The sequence below is a fragment of the Hippocampus comes genome, unplaced genomic scaffold, assembly GCF_001891065.2.
Source record: "Hippocampus comes isolate QL1 unplaced genomic scaffold, H_comes_QL1_v1.1 scaffold104, whole genome shotgun sequence".
NCBI classification, from domain to species: domain Eukaryota; kingdom Metazoa; phylum Chordata; class Actinopteri; order Syngnathiformes; family Syngnathidae; genus Hippocampus; species Hippocampus comes.
Genome location: NW_017806072.1, coordinates 5,550,989 through 5,576,518, shown reverse-complemented (window position 1 = coordinate 5,576,518; position 25,530 = coordinate 5,550,989). Strand labels below are relative to the sequence as shown.

The 25,530-nt window shown below is 40.8% G+C and overlaps 3 protein-coding genes across 5 annotated transcripts in view; all 3 read left to right on the top strand.

Moving 5' to 3' along the window:
• The window catches only part of dyrk4 (dual-specificity tyrosine-(Y)-phosphorylation regulated kinase 4), an 11,888-nt gene extending 1,590 nt beyond the window's left edge, over window positions 1-10,298 (top strand). Inside the window, exons 2-14 of one of the 2 annotated variants that reach the window (XM_019893910.1) lie at window positions 1,195-1,257; window positions 3,906-4,061; window positions 4,316-4,466; window positions 4,631-4,794; window positions 5,644-5,780; window positions 5,866-6,006; window positions 6,503-6,641; window positions 6,867-6,948; window positions 7,768-7,940; window positions 8,046-8,106; window positions 8,427-8,556; window positions 8,655-8,797; window positions 8,887-10,298. In XM_019893910.1, the coding sequence (XP_019749469.1) occupies window positions 1,195-1,257; window positions 3,906-4,061; window positions 4,316-4,466; window positions 4,631-4,794; window positions 5,644-5,780; window positions 5,866-6,006; window positions 6,503-6,641; window positions 6,867-6,948; window positions 7,768-7,940; window positions 8,046-8,106; window positions 8,427-8,556; window positions 8,655-8,797; window positions 8,887-9,155 (1,809 nt within the window). In that variant the 3' untranslated portion in view covers window positions 9,156-10,298. Of the gene's footprint in view, window positions 1-1,179; window positions 1,258-3,905; window positions 4,062-4,315; window positions 4,467-4,630; window positions 4,795-5,643; window positions 5,781-5,865; window positions 6,007-6,502; window positions 6,642-6,866; window positions 6,949-7,767; window positions 7,941-8,045; window positions 8,107-8,426; window positions 8,557-8,654; window positions 8,798-8,886 lie in introns of both variants that reach the window. The other variant, XM_019893909.1, reaches the window with a different exon arrangement.
• Window positions 10,299-10,964: 666 nt separating this feature from the next.
• Window positions 10,965-17,440, top strand: ndufa9a (NADH:ubiquinone oxidoreductase subunit A9a). 2 transcript variants are annotated; one of them, XM_019894291.1, is made up of 11 exons: window positions 10,965-11,071; window positions 11,820-11,996; window positions 12,169-12,266; window positions 14,217-14,308; window positions 14,395-14,536; window positions 15,068-15,170; window positions 15,241-15,311; window positions 15,984-16,060; window positions 16,624-16,719; window positions 17,015-17,081; window positions 17,188-17,440. In XM_019894291.1, exons 1-11 carry the CDS (start codon window positions 11,017-11,019, stop codon window positions 17,356-17,358), a joined length of 1,149 nt encoding a protein of 382 aa, XP_019749850.1. In that variant the 5' UTR covers window positions 10,965-11,016; the 3' UTR covers window positions 17,359-17,440. The 2 variants fall into 2 exon arrangements, with proteins under 2 accessions (XP_019749850.1, XP_019749851.1); XM_019894292.1 differs by having other exon boundaries at window positions 10,990-11,071; window positions 11,841-11,996.
• A 988-nt stretch (window positions 17,441-18,428) lies between these two features.
• LOC109530328 (apelin receptor B-like) lies at window positions 18,429-19,588 on the top strand. Its single transcript, XM_019893943.1, has one exon. The coding sequence runs from the start codon at window positions 18,429-18,431 to the stop codon at window positions 19,449-19,451; it is 1,023 nt and encodes a 340-aa protein (XP_019749502.1). The 3' UTR covers window positions 19,452-19,588.
• Window positions 19,589-25,530: the final 5,942 nt, after the last annotated feature.

Genomic DNA, 25,530 nt, shown 5'->3' with positions numbered 1-25,530 from the left:
ATATATATATATATATATATATATATATAGTGAATAAATAATTTTCAGACCAATTGAATGACACCTGATATTTTTTGTGGTACAGTGTATTTGTAATGCTGTTTCTCATATCACACTAATGTTCTGCAACATTAGTGAATGACTGCTTTAGCATACTTGGCGTGCAAACAAAGAAAACTCAAGAAATGAGTTATTTCTTAAAACTTGTTGGCATCTGTTCATGTGACGTCCACAAGCTCAACACTCATTAGTCAGCTCATCCATCCAGGTTTTTTTTTTTTTAACGCCAGCCTGCCACAGTGACCTACATGCCCCCAGCTTCAAATTGTAACTTGACTACAGTGAAGACCTCCCGTGGTTTTATCCGCCCTACCAAAGGAATGGCTTCTATAGGAAGACTGAAGCTATCAGACCCTTTGAGGATCTTGTTTACTTTTAGCTCATCCATTCTTGACTCGTTCTTCATAGCCCAGATAATTCTTTTGGAATTAATGTAGTGTTACATTTGCCTCACAAACACAGGACAAGCTTTAGATTACAGCTCGTGTTTTTATCTTGGTCAGCACGGCTGTTCCACTTCTCCCTCCCATTCTGGGCAGGTAGAGTGATCAGTATGTACTTGGAATGGGGTTAAGCTTTATTTCACCACTATGGAGCCAACGCTGGCTCGCACACTGATTAAAAAGGCACGTGCTAGCCAGATTGGTGGCAAAGGGGATTCATTCCAAATACCCCAGTTCCTTTTTATAGAATGTGAACGAATTGCTTCTCTTGAACACATTCAGGCATACACGTGTACATCCACTGCCAAGCACATGGATGTGCACATTTTCAGACACTGCAGACCAGGAGGGAAAAGTGCAGCATATGAGAGAGATTGGTTGTTGCTGGGTTTTTACGGAAGTGATATATTTTTAGATCTCAGTGCATTATTTTTGGGAGCATCTTGCTCGGCTGCCTGCAGTGTCTGTGCGTGTGTGCGTGCGTGTGTGTGCATATGTGTGTGACTCCAGAATGATCATGAGAAGCAATTTCCGCAGGGCTGCTTTTGTCTTTAGAGGTGATAAAGGATTCCTTAATGTGACGTGTGTGACTTTCTAATTCTCCGTGAACAGCAGTAGATATGCTTTTGTCATCTAGTTGTGTGCTGTACTTGAAACATTATTATTCCTCCCGTAGACGTCACGCCCAGAGGCCTTCCCTCACAGACAGCAAACAGAGGGCAATTGCCTTGGGAGCAACCGATCCTGCTTACAGGTCAGATTTTAATCTTGGCTAGATGCTGCAGCAACTTGAAAATTCTTCCACATGATGGGCCTGAATTTCTTAAGGTTTGCACATGTGAAACAGGGCGCAAACTTGATGCCACAAGCAAACCGATTTGGAAGCTGATCTATCAACGCACCCAATCTTACCAAACGCGCAAAATTGCAGTGCATTTCATTTTGTGACTTCTGGGAAGATGACAATAATAAAAGAATGGAATCATGCAAATACATTAATTTAGCAAGCGCATTTCTGATTTATCAAATCTGAGATGAAATGCAATGGCTGGTTTTGTGACTTTTATACCGCGTTTTTCTTTTGCTGTAAACAATTCTGAAATGCCAGAAACAAAAATGACATTATCTATTCAGAAATGTAATTTTGGTATTTCTGAATGACACCAGTGACAAAACTTCTTTCAACTTTGCATTTGCTTGTGTCTTGGTCATTTCAGCAGACTGTCACAATTGGTCCTGACTTCACCCAGAGCAATTTAAGGTTATATAGGACAGAAACTCGGGACAAGTTAAACCAAACATAACATTGATTTTTATGCGGTTACTGGCATCACCGAAGTGATCAAAATGATAGATTTAGTTTTTGAGATTCAGTAATGTTTGTTTGTCTTCGAACAACATTTCCAATTCCTTTACTTCATGCCAGGGGTCCTCTTTCAAAATTTCTGTTTTGAAAACCAACAGCACGACCTAAATAACAAACCATTCTTTTAAAAATGCCGGTGCTGCCACCACTTCGACATCTGTTCCCAAAAGCGCACGCAGGCTGCTGGACTGAATCGGCAGTTGAATTCAGCACCCACTATTTGGCATCTGAGGAAGTCAGGCTCTAGGTGAGCCAAGGTACTGGGACACCTCCTGTAGCCATACCAGCAGAAAATAAAGAAAAGAGCAGATTACTGTTTTTTCTAAAGATGTTTGAAGGCAACGAGTGTGGCTAGTTTGGCACACAGGGATGGCGCGCCACCACGGCTAGCAGGATTTGTAGCCCCATCAGAAATCTGTGTCGCCCAGTCAAGTCCCTCCCACATTTTTCTAATAGTCAAAATTATGTTTAGAAATTATTTTCTCTGCCCGCATTTAGCGGTCAAGCCCCGGCAAAGAAACACTTTTGGATAAATTACTGGAACCATTGCAGAAACTTTTAATGACAAGGTTTGCTTTGGAATTTTGAAAAATTAGTTTGACAGTTGCTATTGAAATGAATGAAGTATTCATTGTTAAATACCATGTTTTTTGTTGTAATTTTGAATAGTATTTTAATTATGTGTACAGTACACTGAACACTGGGGAGGTGGGGGTAGGCTTTCACCCCAAAGCTAAACAATCATCGATTTTACATGAATTTGTTATTTGAACATACACATTTAATTCCAGTAAATAGCCTTATGATCGTATTAACTCTCATTTAAAGTTTCTGACTATGAAATTCCTCAATTCACATGCACAGAAATTATGCTTATTTGCCTCGTGAGGATGAGTGGTTCGGTTATGGATGAATGGATGTTGCAAGCTTTTACAAAAATGCATATGCATCTTTTTTCACAACAAACACAAACCATAACCCCCCCCCCCCAAAAAAAAAGTTCACACGTTTGCACCTTTGCTGTTCGCGCAGATTTATTCATTAGTCTCACTGCCTGACCTGTACACATTTTCCTGTATTGAAGTGTACACATTAATAATGCATAGATTTTTTTCTTTGGTGTAGGAGTGCCGTACAGCATGCCCTCCAGTCACAGACTGCCGTTTGTGGCAGGTGTCAGCAGCTATATTTAATTCTATCTGCGCTTCGTAAACAACATCAGCAGCAGCAGAGCAGAACCATCACATCAAATATGCAAAAATATTTCACAATACAGTGGTGTTGTGTTTTATTCGTGTCATAAGTAAGAACAAGAACAATGCTGATTGATATAACTGGACATATTTATGGAATGGCAGCTAACAAAATAAAGGCATGTCCTAAATTCGCTCTGTAATTCCCCCCGTGATACTGATATAGATCTTTACGATATCTAATTCTTCCCAGTGGACTTGGCATTGGACAGGGGTTTAATTTTACCCATCAGGCTCTCAGAGTATGCCTGATGGCAGCCAGAGAAGAGATGGTTGCCGCTCTTCTCCCCCGCAAAGGTCCCAGAGACGGCACCGTGACCTGGCTTCTCAGGACCTATAGGACTTTGTCCCCATTACCCTCTGTAACTCCAGCCTCTCCCTGCTGGGGGTTCTGATCACCTGAGCCTCAAACAAAAAAGCGATCGGCCCAACACAAAGACAAACCGATGAAAGGGGCAGTGACAGGTGTGTGAGGACGGTGTAAAAAAGATATCATTCATTTATAGGTCACATTCGCTGACCCAATCTACTTTGTTTGTGTTTACAACTGTGCTGTATTTGGTGAATCGGTACATCTTTATTTATTTATTTTTACCTCACTGCGTCATTAGATATAGTGCTGTAGTGGTGAGTCAGGAAAAAAACAGCTCATCATGTGACCCCATTCTATTCATTTACTGAAAATGTATTCATTTTCAGTCTTTTTTTGTCTTATTTAGTATAATTTGCATTTAATCATATAGTGAAGTTAGTTCTAAAGCAGTTATTTTTTTTCACTTCCAGAAGTTTGGCCCGGGAGTAGGAACTTTGCCTCAGCTAGAGCCTCCAGTGGTCCAGGTGGTTGTCAGCAATGCCAAGAACCAGCACCAGCAGCAGTCCGACCACATCCTGCCCCAAATTGTCACTCCGGGAGTCCAGAACCACTATCAAACAAACACAGTAAGGATCTCATTAATTCAACTTTCACTATCATAAGTAGAGATAGGCTTATTGGTTTTAAATTGTGTTGTTGATCATATTACTCGATGAGAGATGACTGATTGAGGTCCTGTATGGAGAGTATATGATTTATGTGGCATCTTGAAGGTCACTGTGCTGTCAATAGTCTCAGACATGTAACTGTAGGCTCTTTTAATATCTTATTGTGGATGAGTAAAATGACACATAGCTAAAATCTGAATGTGCATGAACAGATTGAGAGGCCCAAGCCCACACAGCAGTTCAGCATGCGATTTGGTGCAGCCATGGATAAAATCTCAGGGTCCCGCAACAACAAACTCTTCAGTAACAGGCTGAACAAGGAAAAGGCACCCGAGAGTCGAAGATTACCAATGTCTCCCACAGGTACGTTTTCATGGAGCACGGAAAAACCGCACATACTCAAAGTCATTGACTCATCTAGTAAAGAATAGAATGTTTGCATCACGGCCGCTTATTCACCCTCCTCTGCTCGTTGATCAGTATGATAACATGACTCATCTGGCCCTCCTCCTCCAATCTCCGAACAGACTCAGTCAACAATTTCCAAGATCGTCTGACTGAGTTTGAGAAGGAGGAAATCATGGACTACGCGGAGATTTGGTTCCTCGGTCTTGGCTCTCAGAAGATCGAGGGCTCCCGAGCTGCTCCGCAGAACTGCGGATTTGATGATGAGCATGGGAGCTACATCAGGGTAATTTTATGATACTGCCGCAAGATGATCCTTTATTTTCAATCAATGGCTTATTAAATAGTCTTTGCAAAACATGTCCAGCGTGCGAGTACTTTTGGTTAGTGCCAAAAATGATTTCCAAACATTGTAGCAGCGATTCACGTTTGCAAAGCACGTGTTGAAATGATCTACTGTTTGCATCTGGGGTTGATTTAAGCTTACGAAGCTACCATCGCTTCCACTTTTCTGGGAACATCTTTTGAGAGGTAATCTCTGTTCCGTAGTTTCTCCTTAAGGTATTTGAAGGGATTCAAGTCAGGGCCCTAAAGTTCTCCTACTCTAAGCTCATCAGGGTTCTACATGAACAGTGGCCCGATGGTCTGGGGCCACTCGGTGACTGACGCTTGCCTGACTGGGCCAGTCCACATTTCATAACACATTCTTGACTTTTATCCACTTGAATTTTTTTTGCGCGTCAGGTCCTTCAATAAGGAATGGCTTGAAAAACATAGAAAGCCCCAAAAAATCTCAAAAGGTTATATTTGATACTGTAAAAAAAAAAAAAAAAAAAAAAAAAAATACATAGCATGAAAAAAAAGTAACTACCCGGTACATCGATTTTTTCAAAGTCTTAAAGTACATACAGCATAAAGACACTGAATATGAAATAGTATTATATTACTGTATATCATGAACAAACAGTGCAAGTTCTGACAGGGCCACCACAATATGGCACATGATGGCCGAACAGGGTCACCACCCAAAAAGGTTTAATGTAGGGCCCTGCTCATCAAAAATGGGATGTCAATATTAGGGTGCCTTTGCTGTGTATTTAGACATTGGGTAAATGTGTTCCTTATCTTGCTGCAGGTGCTGCATGACCATATCGCCTACAGATTTGAAGTACTTGAAGTGATTGGTAAAGGCTCCTTTGGACAGGTTCTGAAATGCTTGGACCATAAGACTAATGAACTTGTGGCTGTTAAGATGATACGCAACAAGAAGAGGTGCTAGTTGGAAAAAAATCCTTTGTACTTTTGGAGAGAGTGGCCAGTGGTAAATATGAAACTTAACATGTTATTTGGTCTCCAGGTTCCATCATCAAGCTTTAGTTGAGCTGAAGATCCTGGATGTGATCAAGAGGAAAGACAAAGACAACCTTCACAACGTCATCCACATGAAGGAGTACTTCTACTTCCGAAATCACCTCTGCATCTCTTTTGAGCTTCTCGGGTTGGTATATGTGCTTGTTTTTTTTTTGTTTTGTTTTGTTTTTGCTGCTCAGCATCCACAAAATGTCGGCAAAATTGGTCTAATTTTGCTGAGGCGCTCTTGCCCTTAGCAAAGTGCTAACACATAGAGGTCAGTGTGTGACTTCAAGGGATCATTGGGTACCATCGGTGCAGTTTTGTGTATCCCTTTAAGTGGACGACCTTTAGAGGACGTCTTGGACTACCACCTTGTCTTACATTACTGTCACCAAAGCCTTTAGTTAAGGCATTGATTAGAGCCCTATCTCTTACGCCTTCTTGCTTCATGGTGCAGAGGCTCCAATTACACCATCCATAGAGTAGCTCGCCACAACAGACAGCAGGAGAACATCATGTATTATTCCCAAGTGGAGGGGACCCTACAAAACTTTAGTGTGCAAAAATGTTTGAAACTTTAATAAAGGGACAAAAAAAAACTGACCTTGATCTTAATCGCAATTGTTCATTTCTCTTGTTAGGGTGAACTTGTATGAGCTGATCAAAAAGAACAACTTCCAGGGCTTCAGTGTGGCTCTCATCCGTCGCTTCACCCACGCTCTGCTCAGGTGCCTGCAGATGCTCCACAGAGAGAAGATCATACACTGCGACCTCAAGCCGGTATTGATTCATGCAGAACCAGATAGTTGTATTTTCGTACAGAATATAAAACCTGAAGCAGAAGTACGATGAAGACACAATTAAATGAACTCCTTTTTTGTCGGAGCTTTGAGCAACATAGTCTGTGAAAGTAATGTAATACTACAACATATGTTCCATCTTGTGGAGCTGAACAGTATTGCAACAGGGCTGTGGAAGACAAATTAAAGAGGTTTTCTTCAACAGGAGAATATCCTATTGTCTCAGAGAGGACCAGGGAACATCAAGGTGGTTGATTTTGGATCAAGCTGTTATGAACAACAAAGAGGTGAGAGCATATGACTGCATGTTATCTTTTATCTGTGCCAAATTGTACTGACTGGACTCTTCGCTTTACCGTATGATACGAAAGCTGTATCAAAAATCATACCTTAAAAATCCATTAATCCAACCTAATCCCAGCCAAAATACAAATATCCCTACTAAAGATATTAATTCAGAGAATACCTGAAACAAAACTTTTAAAGAAAAGCAAGTTTGCGCAGTGTATTGTCTTTGCAAAGACGATGGATAACAGAGGCAGTGTCACGGAGTACGCTGATATCTGACGCTGAGGAGGTCAACCCAAGCACAATTCTCTTTTTAATACAACACGCATACCACGCAAGGAGACAGAGCCAAATGGATCATGGCACATTAACAACGTAAAAATACACACAAAGAATACACACAACTAACAAGACTTCTTCATATAGACTTTCAAGATTCACAAGATGTAGCCAGGTTCTGTTCAGACAAACCGTATGGTCGTCACCACCTTGCAGTTATGAAACCAAATGTTGCTCTCCCTCAAAAGTAAACAGAGGTGGAAAAACTGAGTAACTCATTATATCTTCATTCAATCCACTAATTGTATGTTAATTGATAGATTGGAAGACAACATACCTGAGATACAGCACAATAACAATGTAACTCATGAGGGTAAAAAGAATATTGCAACAGGCTTCTTCAGTCAAACTACAAGTACGAGTAAACTGCTGCAAATTGGGGATTTCACCATTGTGAGACAAATAAAGGTTTTCTTATCTTATCTTATCTTATGAGTAGTTGAAGTAAATTTGAGCTCTCCTCACCTCCTCCATTGTAGTGTACACCTACATCCAGAGCCGCTTCTACCGCTCCCCCGAGGTCATCCTGGGTCACCCCTACAGCATGGCCATTGATATGTGGAGCCTGGGCTGCATTCTGGCTGAGCTCTACACCGGGTACCCTCTCTTCCCTGGGGAGAGTGAAGTGGAGCAGATAGCATGTATCATGGAGGTGTGCATGTGATGAATCACTCTCTCACAAATGAAGGATTCTGGTTCTTTCGTCGAGTTTGATTCAACGCATCAAAATGCCCTAATCATGCCTTTTTGTTTACAGCTTCTTGGAATGCCTCCAAACGATTTTGTTCAGTCTGCATCCAGGAGGAGATTGTTCTTTGGTAAGTCATCCTCAGCCTCTTTGCGGCACCTTTTTGTGCCGATTGGAAAGCTGCTGCTTCGGGTTTATTAACCGACAGCCTTTGTTGGGCAATAATCGTACTAATTCACACTATGTGGATAGCGTTGAGGCGCTTTTTCCAGCCAATCGTAAGAAAAATACTCCCGGTAGTCACAAAAGCCTCCTTCCACTAAGTATCTTGTTGAAGTTTCCATATATTCAAACACAAATTTGTGCTTGTGGGCAAGACAGTTTAAAAAAAAAAAAATCATGATTGTAATGTTCGGTGCTAATAAAAGCTCCTTTTGTATTGATATTCAGACTCAAAAGGAAATCCCAGAAACACCACGAATAGTAAGGGGAAGAAACGAAGACCCAGTTCCAAGGACCTGTCAACTACACTGAAGACAAACGATACTTTATTCTTAGACTTCATCACACGCTGCCTCACGTATGCTCATGCTCCTGTCTCGTATCCGTTTCAAAATAGGCACCACTTCAATTTCGTTGCTCTAAAAACACTCTTTTCTGATCCCTCGTACCTTTCAGTTGGGATCCAATTAAACGGATGACACCAGATGAGGGTTTACGGCATGACTGGATCCTAGAGGGGAATTTCAACAAGGTGAAGCCCAGAACGAAACCATCAGGGAAGAAGCCTACGGACAGTTTGACCACCATAGAGAGAAATGGTGAAGACAATTACAGCAATCTCATGTTGACTGCTCGCATGCCTTATTAAGCATCCCGACTAAGCTAGACTCTAATATCGATTCTTTAGGTGGGACTGGAGAGAGGTTCAGCTCCGAAGAATACAGCGATGATGACAAGTTGAAGAGACACAGTTCGGAAACAAAGACAAGCCCCGGTGAGCGTCTGCGGCCTATCGGGGCTTCAGCGGAGGATGCGGTATGCGAGAGTGAGGATTCCAAGCTTCAGGAAGGTGGTTTGGAGAGGCCGATTCACATCGTTATCAAGCCTCAGAAGGAAGAGGGTACCGAAACGCGAGACAGCCTGGTGCCCTCTCAGTGTTTGCCTCCCATCATGTAAGAGCAGAGGAGAGCTGTGCCGCATTCAAGAAAAACAGGAAACTCACATGGGGGTGCTGAGATTTGCTCCTGCTTTTCCATTCATCAGCCAAGGTTACAAACTAAAATGGTATTAGCCAAGATTTCCTGCAAGGTGATGGTGACAGGTTGCTACAAACACTGCCATGTTGTTTTGTGTGAACATGACACAGCACAAGACAATTCCAATGGGAATAGCCGATCACTTGTGATATGTGAGCGACAGTATTTTAGAAGATGATGTATCGATAGAGTTACATTGAAATATTCATGAAAATAGCACTTATGTTGTTTGTAATGTTTGTATGTTTTTTCAGTCTCATGGGAATGCTCAGAAAAAAAAAAACCTTTTTATTTTTCTAATTATTATTATCCGCTGAGCATAGTGTTGGTTGAGTATTGAAATCTCTGACGAATGTTTATTTTGCAAAAGGAAAAGAAGGTTAATTTTTGAAATGGGAAGAATATTCAATTCTTTTTTTTTTTTTTTTTTGCTTTTTATTCTCATTTTTCCTTTACAAACTTTCTCATGTTAAACTATGAAAGTGTGTGTGCAATGCAGGCCAAACCAAAACTGTTTTGTATGCAGAGACACTATCATTTTAACTCGATCATATATATTGCTTATTAATTATTTTATTTATTTGTTTTAGCAAATGTTTCATATCTGATTAGCAAAACATGTGCCCCTCAACAATTATGTATTTGTGATTCAAGTTATTATTGTAGATTTTGTCCAAAATGTGTATAGGACAGAATGCCCATTTATTGCTACTGTATGATCATACTTTGAATGTTTGTGTTATATTTTTTACACTAGAAACTAAAAGACAAACTTAGTTTGTGCCTTGCAGTGTTAGATATCTTGCACTTTGCTGGCGCGTAGAAACTGTTGGATTCTTATGCTTGTGCATAAGAAACCTCCCTGTTGTCTAACAGTATAGAAATGCTTATTTATTTTCATGCAGATGATTTTTGTTTTGAGTCAACACCTGTTAGAAAGAGGCAGTTATGTCGGATAGTGACAATCAGGCCAGCCATCAGAGATTCTAATCGGATAGAAACTGGACATGATATTTGAAAAGTGAATAGTTTTTATGTGTTTTATGCCGAAATAAAATGTTATTGAATATATCCGTGTCTATGAATGTGACAATGTGATCAGAATCTTCAGAGCTGTCATGCAGGAGGACAGACGTTACGAATAGTGCTTTATCAAATTAGATTAAGAAAAAGTCAGATATACACTTTTTTGGGGGGGGGCGTTTATTTAGAAAGGGAAGACTTGACACAGTTTGTCTTTGAAAGATATCTGACACAAATTTTGGAACTTTTCTGACACACATTCCAACTTTGAAGTTTAAGGTGACTTAAAATGTCCCTATTAAAGGACTGTTTTTAATTCAATGAAGATGACGTGAAAGTGTAGAGGTAATTAATGTGGTATAAATGAAACATTGCGTTTGTAAAAATAAATCAATAAAATAAGGATATTTCGAATTAAAGAGACTCCAAATATTTGAATGGTACTCTGTCAACAATAACAGACGACAGCATTTAAATGATAATACTGTACTGTACAGTGTAAGCTGTACAGCTGTCCTTCAGGATTGTTCTACAAGTTTATTTTGCATATTTTTTGAAAGAAAAACACTGAATAATAATAAATAAATAATGAATAAATACGCAAAGTGCCATAAAATAGCAATGTGGTGATAACGTGGCCGTATCTGACGGTCCATGAAAATTTGCTTTTGAAAGAACCTCTTTTGGCCCTTCAACACTGTTTACGTATTGGCAACTTGTCGTTCTTTTGGTCCTCACTGGATGCCGTAGACAAAAATATGGCGACCCTTGTGCTGGTTGGTCGTCCTGCGAGTGTCCTTCCAAAGATTACGAGTGAGTCACGTCAAAATAGTACTTAGTATGTGTATGTGTCGATTTGTAAAATGTAGGTATGATTAATATAACGGCTTCACACAGGCTGACACTGCAAACGCGAGCGTGTGTTGAATGACCTTGCTAATCCGTTTTGTAAAAGGACCGCTGGCTAACGCTAGCTAGGTGCTAACGTTAGCTGTTTTGTTTCGGTAGCTACCTGACAGAAACATAAGGACACTAGTCTCACTTTGTCTTGTGTCAAGAGCTATGATGTTGCGTGAAGTGTTTCATCGCTCGGTAGCTTTTGTTCGTGCATGTGCGCGACATGATCTTTTAGTAATTTTCATGGTGTCAAGATTTGCGTCCGTCTCACTGAATCCGATACAAATTTGCAGCGATAAGACTTCCTGAAACTACGAATAAATAGTTTACATACTGAACTTTTGATGTACAAGCCTTAAAATATGTCCTTTAAATGCATTCTTGTCTGGCAAGTACCGAAGCCGACGTCAGGCAATGATTTCCTTTTTATAGTAATGAAGTCAATCAAATGTAACATGAAGTTCAGCGTACACTTCAGTAAAACAAAAATGCCTCTCCCGAAAATGTTATTTAAACTTTTTCAATACATTTTTCTCATAACACATTACTTACAGACTAAGCGATGTTATTTGAAAAAAACTTAATGCCGCTTAAATTGGACTGTAATTTACTATGCGTACATAATAGCTGGCACCTCATGTGGATTGTACCTCCTTCCAATCAGAGGGTTGCTGTCCCCCCGCAGCGTTGTCAGCCTCTTGCTTTGGTCCAGTTCAGCAGAGAAAGCTGCACCATGCTGTTATCCCCAAAGGAAAGGGAGGCCGTTCCTCGTCCAGTGGCATCGCTGCCACCGTGTTCGGTGCTACAGGCTTCCTGGGGCGATACGTGGTCAATCGGCTGGGTGAGTGGAGAGGGAAATTGACTCATTTCCATCAATACAAATGTAACATAAAAGCTAAGAAAAAAACTAAATGTTGTTTTCCTTTGTACTACATAGGAATCCAAACCTTAATGCTTTATTGGTCTTTTCTGACAGTTACGCAGAATTGATTGGGAGTGTTATTGGTTTGCAGGTCGGATTGGCTCTCAGATCGTAGTCCCTCATCGCTGCGATCAGTATGACACTATGTATTTCAAGCCTATGGGGGACCTTGGACAAATCATTTTTATGGTGAGTAAGAGTCATAGGGGTTCAATGATGTTCCGCCCAAACAAGATTCCCACTCGAAGGCCTCACATTGGGCCTCATTTACTAGCAGCACGTATGCGCCAATTTGGGCGTGCGCATGTTTTGTGCACAAATGTGTGTGATTCGCACAAATGTGTGATTCGTCAACATCATGGCACTTGAATTTATGAGTATTCTGTGAACAAATTTGGTACAGCCTCAGACCATGCGTACCCACAAATAATGATGGACTGCTTTATGGAAACACGTAAAGCAACACATCTCTTACCCTATATACAAAATCTATTGGAGCTCAAGTCATATATACACACAAATAATACATTTACCAGACATAACTTAAATCAAGAATTTGCTAATGAGACTAATATCCTAAATAAACATGACAGGACACTTCTCACGTCTGCCGTCGTTCTGTTCAAGTGCTTTTGTACTGTATATGAGTGGATCCACCACGCTGTCTGTCTGTCGATGGCTATCACTTAAGAGCTGACAGCACGAGCACGCTGGGCCCGGAAATGCACCGAGCCGCTCGCATTAATCCAAGGCTTCAGAATTTTTGTATCAATGCAGTAGCCCTACACATGCACGTTACAAATCTAGAACAACATTTCTACAAATTTACAGTCAACAAACGACCGCCAAAAAGATCCTCGAGGCACACACGTCGCCGCTGGCTTTCTTTTCCGAGCAGCATGAATTTTATCAACTACAAATGCAACTTTGCTGTGCCACTAGTGAGAATTTTAACGACTTGTGCTGTGTTTGATTATTGATCGCCTCATCATTATTTTTTTCTATCTGTTTCGTGTACAGCATTCTCTAATTCAGGGGTCCCCGACCTTTTTTTGCCCCACGGACCGGTTTATGTCAGACAATATTTTCAGGGACCGGCATTTAAGGTGTGGCGGAAATAATACAACAATATAATATGGTATGAGCTGCATGAAGACTGTGGTGTTTTCGAAATATAATAAACACAAGGAGTGTCTAATCTGGCCGCAACACTCTGATCGCTATGGTAATGTTTAATGCCTTCAAAATACGATACAACGCAAATTCAAAGTGCATGAAAATGACGACTCACCACAGCCCCGAGCTTGATTTTCTGCGACCAGACGGTCCCATCTCGGGGTAATAGGAGACAATGACAGCTCAATTGTGTGGTTTATGTCCAGTCGACTTCGTAATTTTGTTTTCGTCGCCGTTGCTGCAGAAAACCCCCGCCTCACACAGGTAGGATGTCGGAAATAGCAACAGTGCTATTGTGGCCATCTCAGAGTATTCAACCATAACTTTAATCCAGTTGCGTCTAACGTACTTTTAAGGCCTCCATCATTTGCGATCTCCAGCAGTTTTTTTACTCATTTTGAAAGCTCCGGCATTTTGTTTTTAGCGTAATCGGTCACGTGACGGAGAAGCGTGGCTTGACGTGTGTCAAGCGTGACACAGACGGATGTAACGGAGAATCCGGTAATTTTTCAAAATAAAACATTTCGGATTCCGAAATAAATAAAAAGGAATTAAGGCAAGTTCTTCCTGTGCGGCCCGGTACCAAATGCCCGGCGGACCGGTACCGGTCCACGGACCGGCGGTTGGGGACCCCTGCTCTAATTGAAGTTAAGAATTTTTTTTTTTAAATGATTGACGTAATTATTATATGTTGTCAGGTTCCGTGTTTTCGGCAAGCTTTCTGATGATAGGAACCTGTTGAAAGGATAATGATTGAGAAAATTACGAACGTCTTTTGGAACTGCTGTTTTGTTTGTTTTTTTTTTAAACTTCTGTGCATTGGCTGAGATCAGTCAAAAGAATGCCGTTTATTGGGGATAAATGAATGTGGTTTATGCAAATTAAGGTGACGCATGTGTATAAACATTCTTACATTTATGAGTTTATGAGTGCCTTTTGACTTGATGTGGAATTCTGCTTCAGGAGTGGGATGCCAAGAATAAAGACTCCATCAAACGAGCTTTGGAGCACTCCAACGTAGTCATCAATCTTGTGGGAAAAGAGTGGGAAACAAGGTATGCCCTCCCCTGACACAAATACCTGCTAAGTAATCTTTCATGACTGGCATTTGTTGAATTTCTGTTTCCGTCTTTGCGTGAAGGAACTACCGATTTGAGGACGTCTTTGTGAGCATCCCTCAGCAGATTGCCAAGGCAACCAGAGAGGCTGGCATCACTAAGTTCATCCACATGTCTCACCTCAATGCCGACATCCGCAGCTCGTCCAAATACCTGAGGAACAAGGTTGGAAACATGCTGTGAGATGATGACGTGGCGTATGTTTCCTGATTGCTCTACTGCAGGTGTACCAAATTCATTGTTGCAGGCCACATTGTAGTTATGGTTGCTCTCAGAGTGCCGGTTACAGTGGTGAAAGTACATCAATGTACATTACAGTTGCTGGGCGTGTGGCGGTCGGCCAAAAATCACAGATGTGTACGTAGTCTAGTTTTAAAACAGGTAATTTGGTGATCTCAATCGGTCTGGCAGGGGGGTGGCACAAAATTTGCTGGAGACAGCCGCCTCGCAATTCCGAATGCGGGAAAAACACTGGCTATAGCGCAAGACAGTTACACTTGTTATCGCTTTCCTAATATTGTTATGTATGAGACCCCTTACAATTGCCCTGTCATCTTACATAATTGCCCTTGCAATGGATGACAGCTTTTGAACAGAAGTCAAAAGAATCATTGCGGGCCACATAAATGGATGTGGAGGGCTGAATCAGGCTGGCAGGCCTTGCATTTGACAATGGTGCTCTCTTGTTTGTGCCAGGCTGTGGGAGAGACAGCGGTGAGAGACGAGTTTCCCGACGCCATCATCATGAAGCCCTCGGAGATGTTTGGGAGAGAAGACAAGTTCTTCAACTACTACGCAAGTAAGACTAACCAGGTATCCACAGCGAAGTGCATAACAAAACTTCCCTCACTATTATGTCATTCCTTCAGACATGCGTTGGTTTGGGAACGCCGTTCCACTCATCAGCCTCGGGAAGAAAACTGTCAAGCAGCCGGTTCATGTAAGATGCTTTTTTTTTTTTTCCGTCACGAACACACTCAGCATATATTTCTCCTCATTGATTTGTTAGTTTACATAGGACAAAGGGAAGTGCAAATTATGCCGCGTATGTATCCCAGATTTGTTTGAATGCACTCTAGGCTATCACGAAGTAGTCCCCCCAGGAATCTGAATGTTAGCGGCGGATAATATACGTTTCTATGTTTTTGTGTGTGTGTGTGTGTGTCAGTCCATTGTCATTCGAGCTCAACTTGACTTTTTTTTGTCAATTATATTTTATTACTTTAAAAGCTCTGTTATGTTCGTGCAACCTTTGTGCCTTTGTGCACTTTTTTTCTGCACTGCCAATTTGAAATAATGTCTTTTTTTTTTTTTTTTTAAGGACTTGAATTAAAAAAAAAAAATTCCACCTTTCTGTGCGTGATGTACTCTTAAGCGGCCACGCCAGTGGATCACCTGTAGACAAGATGCTTTTCGGGCAGTTGTGAGCAGCTTAGAGCGTATCTTGTTGAGGCTGGACCAGTTTGAGGGTGTTTCCATTGATTTCGGTAAAGAGCATTTGAAATGCGAGTGTTTTGAGTTCTGAGCATAGTCACAGAATAAAATAAACTCGTATCTTAAGGCGCCTCCGGATTCCACTCTTGTTTTCAAAAAAAGTCGTCCCTTTCATCAGGTTGTCGACGTGGCGAAGGCGATCATCAGCGCGATCAAAGACCCAGACGCCAATGGCAAGACGTACGCACTTGTCGGGTAGGTGACCAAGTGTTTGCACTCACAGGACACATCATTAGGTACACCAGCACAGCCCAGCACGCTCCGCTTTAGGAGCTGTTTCAAAGATAACATTCATTTTGGTCAATGTCTTTATGCAGTGTGTCCCTAAAGTCTTAACCCATCAGCCATTGACAGTATTGTGAAGTCATTGTATCCAGTTCACATCATTCTTGCAAAGTGCACCCTCTGCATTACAAATGTTGGAAATGTTGTTGTCATGTTCATTGTGAATATTTCAATTGAATAAATGATAAAACTGCTCGATGTGAATTCAGTCACACTTTTCAGTACTTGTAAAACAATTTGTGCATTATTGTGGTTGATGTAGTTTGCATTGATACGCATACACATTGTTTGGGGGACGTTTGTCATATTTGGATGCCGAAGCAACTTGAGATTAACATGTGTCGTGGCTTCAGTGTTTTTTTTTGTCTTTTTTACTTACTGGTACGCTCAAAGCAAACTTGCACATCCAATTGGCAACGAGAGAGGTGATGCAGCATTTTTGTTATTGTTGTTTTTTTTTTTCTTTTTTGTAGTCCCAACCGGTACCTGCTCCACGACCTGGTTGAGTACATCTACGCCGTTGCTCACAGACCCTTTGTGCCCTATCCACTTCCCCGGCCGCTCTTTCAGTAAGTGTTCACATGTTGAAATTCAGATACAATTGGGGTTGGGTCTCATCAGATAGACTTCAAGTTGAGAATCGGATGATTATTTGTTTTAAAGGTATTTATTTCTGCAATTGTTTGTTTGTATCCACATTCAAGCAGTGAAAGTGGTTTGATGACTCGCTTTTGAATGTTCCCCGACAAGCCTCATGAGGGCGCCACAAGCAAATGAATTGGCACCTGTTAAGCTTGTAAGGTTCCCACTAATGCACCGGAGATCTGTATGAATCTTCTCATGTGCTTGCGTTTGTCCTTTCAGCCTGGCCGCACAGTTTTTTGCAATGAGCCCGTTTGAGCCCTGGACAACCCCAGATAAAATAGAAAGGGTAAGAAAGAAGACGTTGATAGAAGTTCAAAGTCAGAATTACAGCTATCAATGCAGTCACCAAGAGTTTATAGCCTGATGAAATTGCTTTTTTCTTTTTTTTCCAGTTTCACTTAACTGACATGAAATACCCAGGACTTCCTGGTCTCGAGGATCTTGGCATCAGTCCCTCCACCGTAGAGCAAAGGGCGATTGAGATTCTGCGTCGTCATCGCCGATTCCGTTTCCTGGAAGCTGACCTGGATGCAACCAAGCCAGCAAAGACCGTCAATTACTAAAGTACTGAATCAGTGGCTCATTGTCACCTGAGAATGCTTTAACTTAATTCATGTAAATAAAAAAAGACATCTGAAACTTCAAGTGTTTTGTTTTTTTGTTTTTAGCATTTGACTTGTGGTACTGTTTGTTGAAGTTGGCGCTGGCCAGGGCGGCCTTCTTCGGCCTGACATTGTCGCCGGCTGTGGAGAACATTCTCTCCACAGCAACGTAGATAGGCCGGGGGGGTGACTTTATCAACAAGCTTAGAAAGGTTGAAACTTTTAAAACAAATTAAAACCGAACCGCAGAAGTGGACCACTTACGACAGACAAACTTTCAATACGAAATCCAGCAAAATACTGATAAGAAGCAGCGCGGTCGCACAGAAATCTCTCTAGGGTGGATGTGGCTAATGCGCCAACATGCACTACAAATTTGGTTTTCAGGTTAGTGACGGTTCAGCTGACGACCGAAAATTGCTTCCACCTGCACTTATTCCGTCAGTGTTTCAAAGTTTCTGTCATTCGTCAATCGTACAGTGAAACTGGAGTCTGTCAGTGACGGACTCACGGGCCTTTGTGCAGAGAAGTGGAAAAACTGATTTTCAGCCGGGATTTAGTGTACAAGCTCTGCTAGCGAGCAGGTTAGGTTTACACAGTGTCACCACAGTGACTGAATCGAACCTTCCTTGAACATGCTCTTGATGAATGAGTCAACAGTGGTCACGATGGGGGTCATGCAGTTACAATGAGTACCGAGGTGAACATGAGATCTGCAAAAAATTGCAACACATTGAAGGTAATTTCAATAAAAATAAAACACTAATAAAACAAAGATACTTGATTAACAGCAGGATTTCCAACAACAGTGCAAAACAGGAGTAAAAATTTCATCTTTAATGTACAGTATTTTATTTTGTGAACCCTGTGTGTGTGTGTGTGTGTGTGTGTGTGTGTGTGTGTGTGTGTGCTGGAGAGGGCAGTGTTGTCAAGTAGGAGGGTTCATGGCTCAGAGTGTAGTGTTGTATGTAAGAGTGGGCAGATCACATGAGCAGTCAAACACTCCAGCACATGCCAAAGAGAGAAAAGCCATGGAGCCTACCAAGAACCTTCACACATACTATGACTACAAGCAGATGGAGAACACCAGCATGTGTGACAACGCTCAGATGGCGACCCCGTTGTTCATCCCGGTGTTTATCATGCTCATCTTCCTGTTGGGCCTGTCTGGCAACAGCATGGTTATTTTCACCGTGTGGCGGGCAGAGGGGAAGCGACGCGCAGTCGAGGTCTATATCGGCAACCTGGCCCTGGCCGACCTGACCTTCATGGTCACGCTGCCCCTTTGGGTGGTGTACACAGCCATGGATGACCACTGGCCCTTTGGGGCGGCCCTGTGCAAGATCGTCAGCTACATTGATATCCTAAACATGTATGCCAGCGTCTTCCTCCTCACCTGCATGAGCTTCAACCGCTACCAGGCCATCGTACACTCGTTATCCAGCACCAAGCTACGCATCCGTGGTCACACGCGTATCTCCCTTGCCGCCGTCTGGATTCTGTCGGGCCTCCTAGCAGTGCCTGCCCTCATCTTCCACACCACCTGGCACGTGCCGAGCAACAACCACACTTCCTGCACCCTTGACTTCGGCCTGGTGGTGACCAATCAGCGTCAGGGGAGCCTGTGGATCACCGCGCTGACCATGTCGTTGTCCACCCTGGGGTTCCTGCTCCCCTTCCTGGCCATGATCGTGTGCTACGGGTTGATCGGCTGTACCGTGATGCGCCACTTCAACATCCGGCGCCAGGAGGACCAACGCAAGTGGCGACTCCTCAAGATCATCACCACGGTGGTGGTGGTCTTCACCAGCTGCTGGATCCCCTTCCATGTTTTGAACAGCGCCGGCGCACTCTCTTACCTCGGCCTGTTCCCGGCCACCTGCGCTTTCCAACGCTTCCTGCTTCTGGCCTATCCGTACGCCACCTGCTTGGCCTTCATCAACAGCTCTATCAACCCGTTCCTCTACGCCTTCTTAGACCTGCGTTTAAGGTCACGGTGCCTGTGCCTGCTTCACCTCAAGAAGTTCCGCCAGACATCCACCAACGATGAGTAAATCTGGAGGACTCAATCAACGCTAGGTCAAATTACGGGTACTTTATTTATTTTTTTTTTAACCCATCCGCTGGTTTATTTTAGGACCATCCCAACAGTAGTTAATATTACCCAGCAGGATGGGTTGTTTTTTTTTAACCCAACAGATGAGTCAAATATTTTGGCCAAATGCCGGATCAATTCAAATACAATTCTGGTTTGTTTCCATTACTGTCCATATCCTTGGATACATTAACCAGTATGCAAAATTAATTCTAATACATTTCAGTACAAATAATATGAATTGTCTTCGATTCCTAATACCTATAAAACTATTCAACAAACCAAAAAAGATATATTGTCGGTGTTCTGTAAAAAAACACAAATGTCCATTTTTTGGTCTTTTTAAAAAATATTTCATTAATGGGATATCTGAAACGCGGACATACTATTAACGTTTTTTTTTTAAATGTCAAAAATGGACAGCAATAAGCAGCACTCGAATCTTCAATAAAAATGTATGCAAAATATTTATAAAATCACTTTTATGTCAAGAACAAGAAGTTCAAATCAGTGTCAAACAAAACACTTAGCAGTAACAGCTAGTGAAAACAAACTAACAAGTAAAAAGATCAGTGTGTATATTCCCTATTTTTCACTTAAACGCAGTTACATTTTATGATCAGAAAAAATGAAACTTGCTTGCATTTTCAAGCTTATCAATTTATTTTGGAGAAATTGTTAATACCCAACTAATCTTAATGTCACTTTCTGCTGTGCAATTTGGACACACCTCCTTCCCTCCCCTCATAGCTTGGTGTGACGTCATCAGAGGAAATAGACAGTTGAAATCACTGAATGTACATTACAATGTCCAAAAACTCTGCTCACTCAGTTCCAAAAATTTATGTGTACACCTCTACAAATGCCCGCTACTACCTCTCCATCAGCGCTCACTATTAGAGAATGAGAGAAAATAGGGTGCTTAACTTTTTTTTCCTTTTGTCTGACGTATTTTCATTTTTAAAAAATAGTTAGGTGCTGGTGGTAACTGCATCAGTGCGATGTGGTCCAGGCGTGATTAGTCTGCACTTCGAAGTCTAGGATGCTTTGATAGTGACCAATGCGTTGTAAGCTTGTGAATCGGCTATTTTTGGACTAATGTTTGTAGGTTTTGATGCCTGTCTGGGCAAGTACAAAACAATCCATTTGCAGAGTCTATGCCAGATAAAATAAATAAATAAATAAAACAATAATATTTCATAACTCAGTTGTTGAGTCTATCAACTAGCTAGCCCATCTTGGACTGATGGATTTTGATCCAGCTCAAAAATAACCTAAAACGGGTAAAATATTTTTCATCACCCAGCAGTTGAGTGGATGAACGAACCCAATGTTTTTTTGAGTATGTAAGGTTGTTGTCATTGGAGGTGTGATGGAGTCCACCCCAAGTGAGGCAAGATACATTCTGAACTGGTTGCCAGTCAATTGCAAGGCACATACAGACTAACTTTGTGTTCTTGTTATATTTTAATTTTAAATAACACAATTCTTAATACGTGTATAAAAGATCCACTATTAAAGTAAAGGGTTTGAAGCAAGCAAAAAAAAAAAAAAACCCACACTTTTTTTTTCCAGTTCAAAGGGCACCTTTGCATAAAAATTACCATTCAAGGACAGCATAAAACTTTTGAAAAGCAAACCACCCCATTTTGTGCTTGTTCATGAAAATCAGATTTGCATGTCATACCAAATTCGTAAAAAAAAAAAAAAAAAAAAAAACAATGAGGCCAACTCACGTAATACGTATAGGGCAGTTCATGAACTGGTGTAAGCTCAACAAAGCCATGTCTGCCACCTAGTGGTGAATTGTGATGTTACAATGTAAAATACAGCAACCCCTACATACTTGCGATTCGGGATCCTCGGATTCGCACATTTGCACTTTTATTTTCAGTATGTTTTGTATTTGGGATGCATCCCATTTTTTCCGTGACAATTTTCCCCATTTCCCCCTTGGTTTTGATTCAAAATAAATAAATTAATTAATAAATAAGAACATCAACACCAACAAACAAACATAATGAATATTTATCAGCGTTTTTGAATAATATTTTGGGCAGTGGGGTGTAGTGAAAAAAAATATTTTTCAGTGTATTCCTTTTTTTAATTTATCAAAGGACCACTCAGAGTGTGATTGAGGGCCATATGCAACCAGCGGGCCACCTGTTGCCTACGCCTGCTCTAAATTGTCCACAGAGAGAGGTTCACCCATGACCCGAATGAGGACAAGTGACACAGCAAATGGATGGATGGTACCATCAATCTCCGCTTCTTGTGACAAATTAACAAAAGTAATTTTTCAATTGAAGAAAAGAAAAAGAAAACTTCTGTGTGCTTCAAGAACGGTACATAAAGGTTCAGTCTGAAAAAGAGGAAATAAACTGGTTGAAATGAGTTGTGTGGGTCATCATTCACTTCTGTTTTCTTGAACCAGTGGCACAAAACCACTTGGTCAAAAGTTCCACATTCTTGAGAAAAGAAAAGAAAGTACAGTAATAACATTGTCAAGAAGGAAGCTGCCACGCTACAAGAGAAAGTCACAATTTTACAATAAAGTCCAAATTTTTACGCAAATAAATCTTGCAAAACGAAAAAAAAAAAACAAACAACTAAATGAGAAAAAGGTAATATTACAAAAATAAAGTTATAACAATGTGAACCAAGTCAGCAAACATTTCATGGTGTTATATGACTCATTGATATTGAGATTGTCTCAAACTACTCTGTTGACATTGGTGTAGGTTTTGTTTGTTTGGGTTTTTTTTTTTTTTTAATATTTTTGAAGGGCCAATGGGGAACCTGTACCATACTGTCCTTTAGTCAGGGTACCTTTTGTGGTTTAATTATTTGTCTTGCCATTTTATGATTGCCTCATTCTAATGTGTGATTAAAGGAGATAAACTGTCTTTATCGCAAACCTGAAACTTTTTTCTTTTGTAGTTCGCATCAACTGAGGAAGAAGCTGCAAATGAAGTGGTCGCAATTTTGGAGGTTGTTGTGGTGACCGAAGCTTCAAGTCACTGATGATTCATCATAGCTGTTATTGTCATTGTCAGACTTGGCTTTGGTGGCCAAGTTGTGTCTGAAAGATTATTCTATTCTTATTGCTATTCTTCCGGTCTGCTTATCATTTGATTGCATTTCTCAATTACATGATCCATGCTTGGTAAATATTATGTGATTCTCACGCAAAGTCATTCACGGTGCTGTGCTTGATTCGGAGTGAGTGTCTGTTCCTTATTCGCTTGAATTTTGTCGTATAAAAAGGCTTGAAAGACTCCACACAATTCCGTCTACTTATGTGACTGGTAATGAAATGTTCTTAATGTTGTTGTGGATCTCAAAGATTACAGGACATGGAATATTGACTTTTTAAAGGTCCTATGCTACAATTTATTTCAATTTTTACAATCTTTGATGTCATTTTATTGGGTTTGCAAGATAATTTGGGCTGGAAATGCCCAGGATGCCTTTTACAACTTATTTTAGTTAACTAAAAATATTCATTCCCGTGAACGGCATCGCAGCGTTGCAAATGTAATGGCATATCAACAGCTTTTTTTTTTTTTTTTTAAAGGCCTGAGACACTGGGGAAATGCTAAACGTTAGCGACGGAACTGACCGGGAGGTACCTGGAGAAGGTTTGACCTTGACATGACTGAAAAGTAACGCCATGAGAAGAACCACCAAGCGCGATGTTTCAAATTCCACACAGGAAGACCGAGATTTGAACCATGAATCTCAAACTCAGAGACAGACATGCTCACCCCTTGTCTGAGCTGCCGGCAAATATTCAAATTTTGGTTCATGTTGCCATCCAGTGGCCAATGATGCAGAGAATGGGTTTTTCTGTCACAAGCTCCCAAGACACAGGTTCAATTTTTTTTTTACTGGTGACTTTTATTGGCACCAATACAAAATATGCATGTGAAGCGCAGGTCTTACTTTTATCCACTTGTGGTCACCATCCTCAAGTGTTACTCCGTAGGATCTATGACTTTGAATGGCCTGGCCTGTTGTATGACGTCGGAGTCACAGATTGAAAGTACGGTATGTTTGGCTCTCATCAACTCAGTATAGTGCCGTCTATTTTGCGGCTAACCTTTAGTTAGACTTAATGGATAAATGTGCTCATTGTATGTTTGTGTTTTTAACCTTTGTTCAGTAAAGTAATTGACAGCCTTCAGATATGCCTATTATTGTTCAAAGGAGAGGTTACGTTTTCTTTATTGCTAAGGACAAATAATCCTTTTCAGTTTAAACTAAAAGTTTTGGATTTGAACATCCTCTGAATTGTGAGGCAAACGTGTTAACCAGTCATTCACCGTCAGACGCCTGCCATAAACACAAGCGCATACACACATACACACGTGTGTGTGCTTGGGCACAACCACTTGAGAGAACTGCTATTGTAACCATGTTTTTTTTTGTTTTTTTTTTTTTTTTGCATTTCAGTGTTATGATTTCTAATTTGTATATGAAACATTAACAGTATCACAAAAAATGTTCCAATACTGCTTTATAACTTTTAGATCTCTTTCAACATACATAAAGTTGAATTGACATACATTCCATGATGAACATTACTATTTATTGTTCATTGAAAATTATAAGCCAAATGGATAACTTTTCGTATAAAAAACCTTAAAGGGGAAGTCAGGTTGAAAAATTTTTCTTTCTTGCTGTTTGTGAAAAAAAAGTAAAGAAAAGAGCAATAGTAGATGATCTGATGTAATTTGCCATGTTTCACTAAGTGACCATGAGTGGGCGGTGGTGTTGTGAAGGAAGGGGGTTGCATCCTCACCGCTTAGAGGGTTGTGTAAGAGCGAGCAGATAACCCGAGCAACAACACACTCCACCACGAGGCCAGGAGAGAAAAGCCAATGAGCCTACCGACAACCCTTACGAGTACTCTGACTATGAGGAGACAAAGTCATAATCGTAGTCATATTCATTTTTGGCCTTTTTGGCAACAGCCTGGTCATTTTCACGGTGTGGTGGGCGCAGGACATGCAGCGGGCAGACCACAACTGTGTCAGCAACCAGGATTCAGAATAAAGTATTCATGTACATGAATACTTTATTCTTTACACATTTAATAGCACTCTCCTTAGTTTGTAAGGTGTAGGCAGGGATTAAATTTAGATTTTATATGCACGTGTGTAAACAGTTAAAAAAATTCCTTTCTTTATAAATCTAGCTTAAAAAGTGCATTACTATATTTTTCACTACCAATTACTTGTTCAAGTTTTGTGCCTTTGTACAATCAGTGGGATCAGTTGCAATGCATATATGTGAATGATAAAAGTAAATTGCACATTTGTCTCAGCAAATCTAAGGTGCTTCATGAAACATTTTGTAAAAGACATGTTCATTACATTTCAACATTTTCCTAATGTTCTTGTGCTTCTTTAGACCAAAACAAAGGAAAGACATATTATTTTGGTTATTTCCAGCAGAGTATGGTATAATTTTCATGGTCCGGCCCACTTGACATCTACCGAGGCCGTATGTGGCCCACAATGTGAAATGAGTTTGACAGCCCTGGGTTAGAGGAAACAGAAGAGCAGATAAAGCAACATAATAACCAATACAAGTAGGTTAAAGTGATTTCCTGTCTTTCAGAATGAATGTATCTTTCATCGAGTTCTTGAAGCACACAGAAGTTCACGTTTCATTTCAGGAGTGGATGTAAACATGTCATTACACTGATTGAACTTGAACTTGAAATTACTTTTGAATACAATGTGATTTATGAATTGAATATTTTTTTATATTGATATTGCACTCTACCATTTCATTCTATCTAACTATTTGCATTCATTTCTACTTTGTTACATTTCCAGTGAGTAAAAGTGAAAAAAAGTGCAAGAGTAGATGATGTAATGTATTGTGCTATGTTTCAGGAAGTTAACAAAAGAACATGTTTCCACTAGAAGTGGGCAGTCGTTTCGGGGCTGGGGGTGTGGGGGGTGGGATGTAGCATCCTCGGGGCTCAGAGGGTTGTGTCAGAGTGGGCAGGGCATATGAGCAGCAAC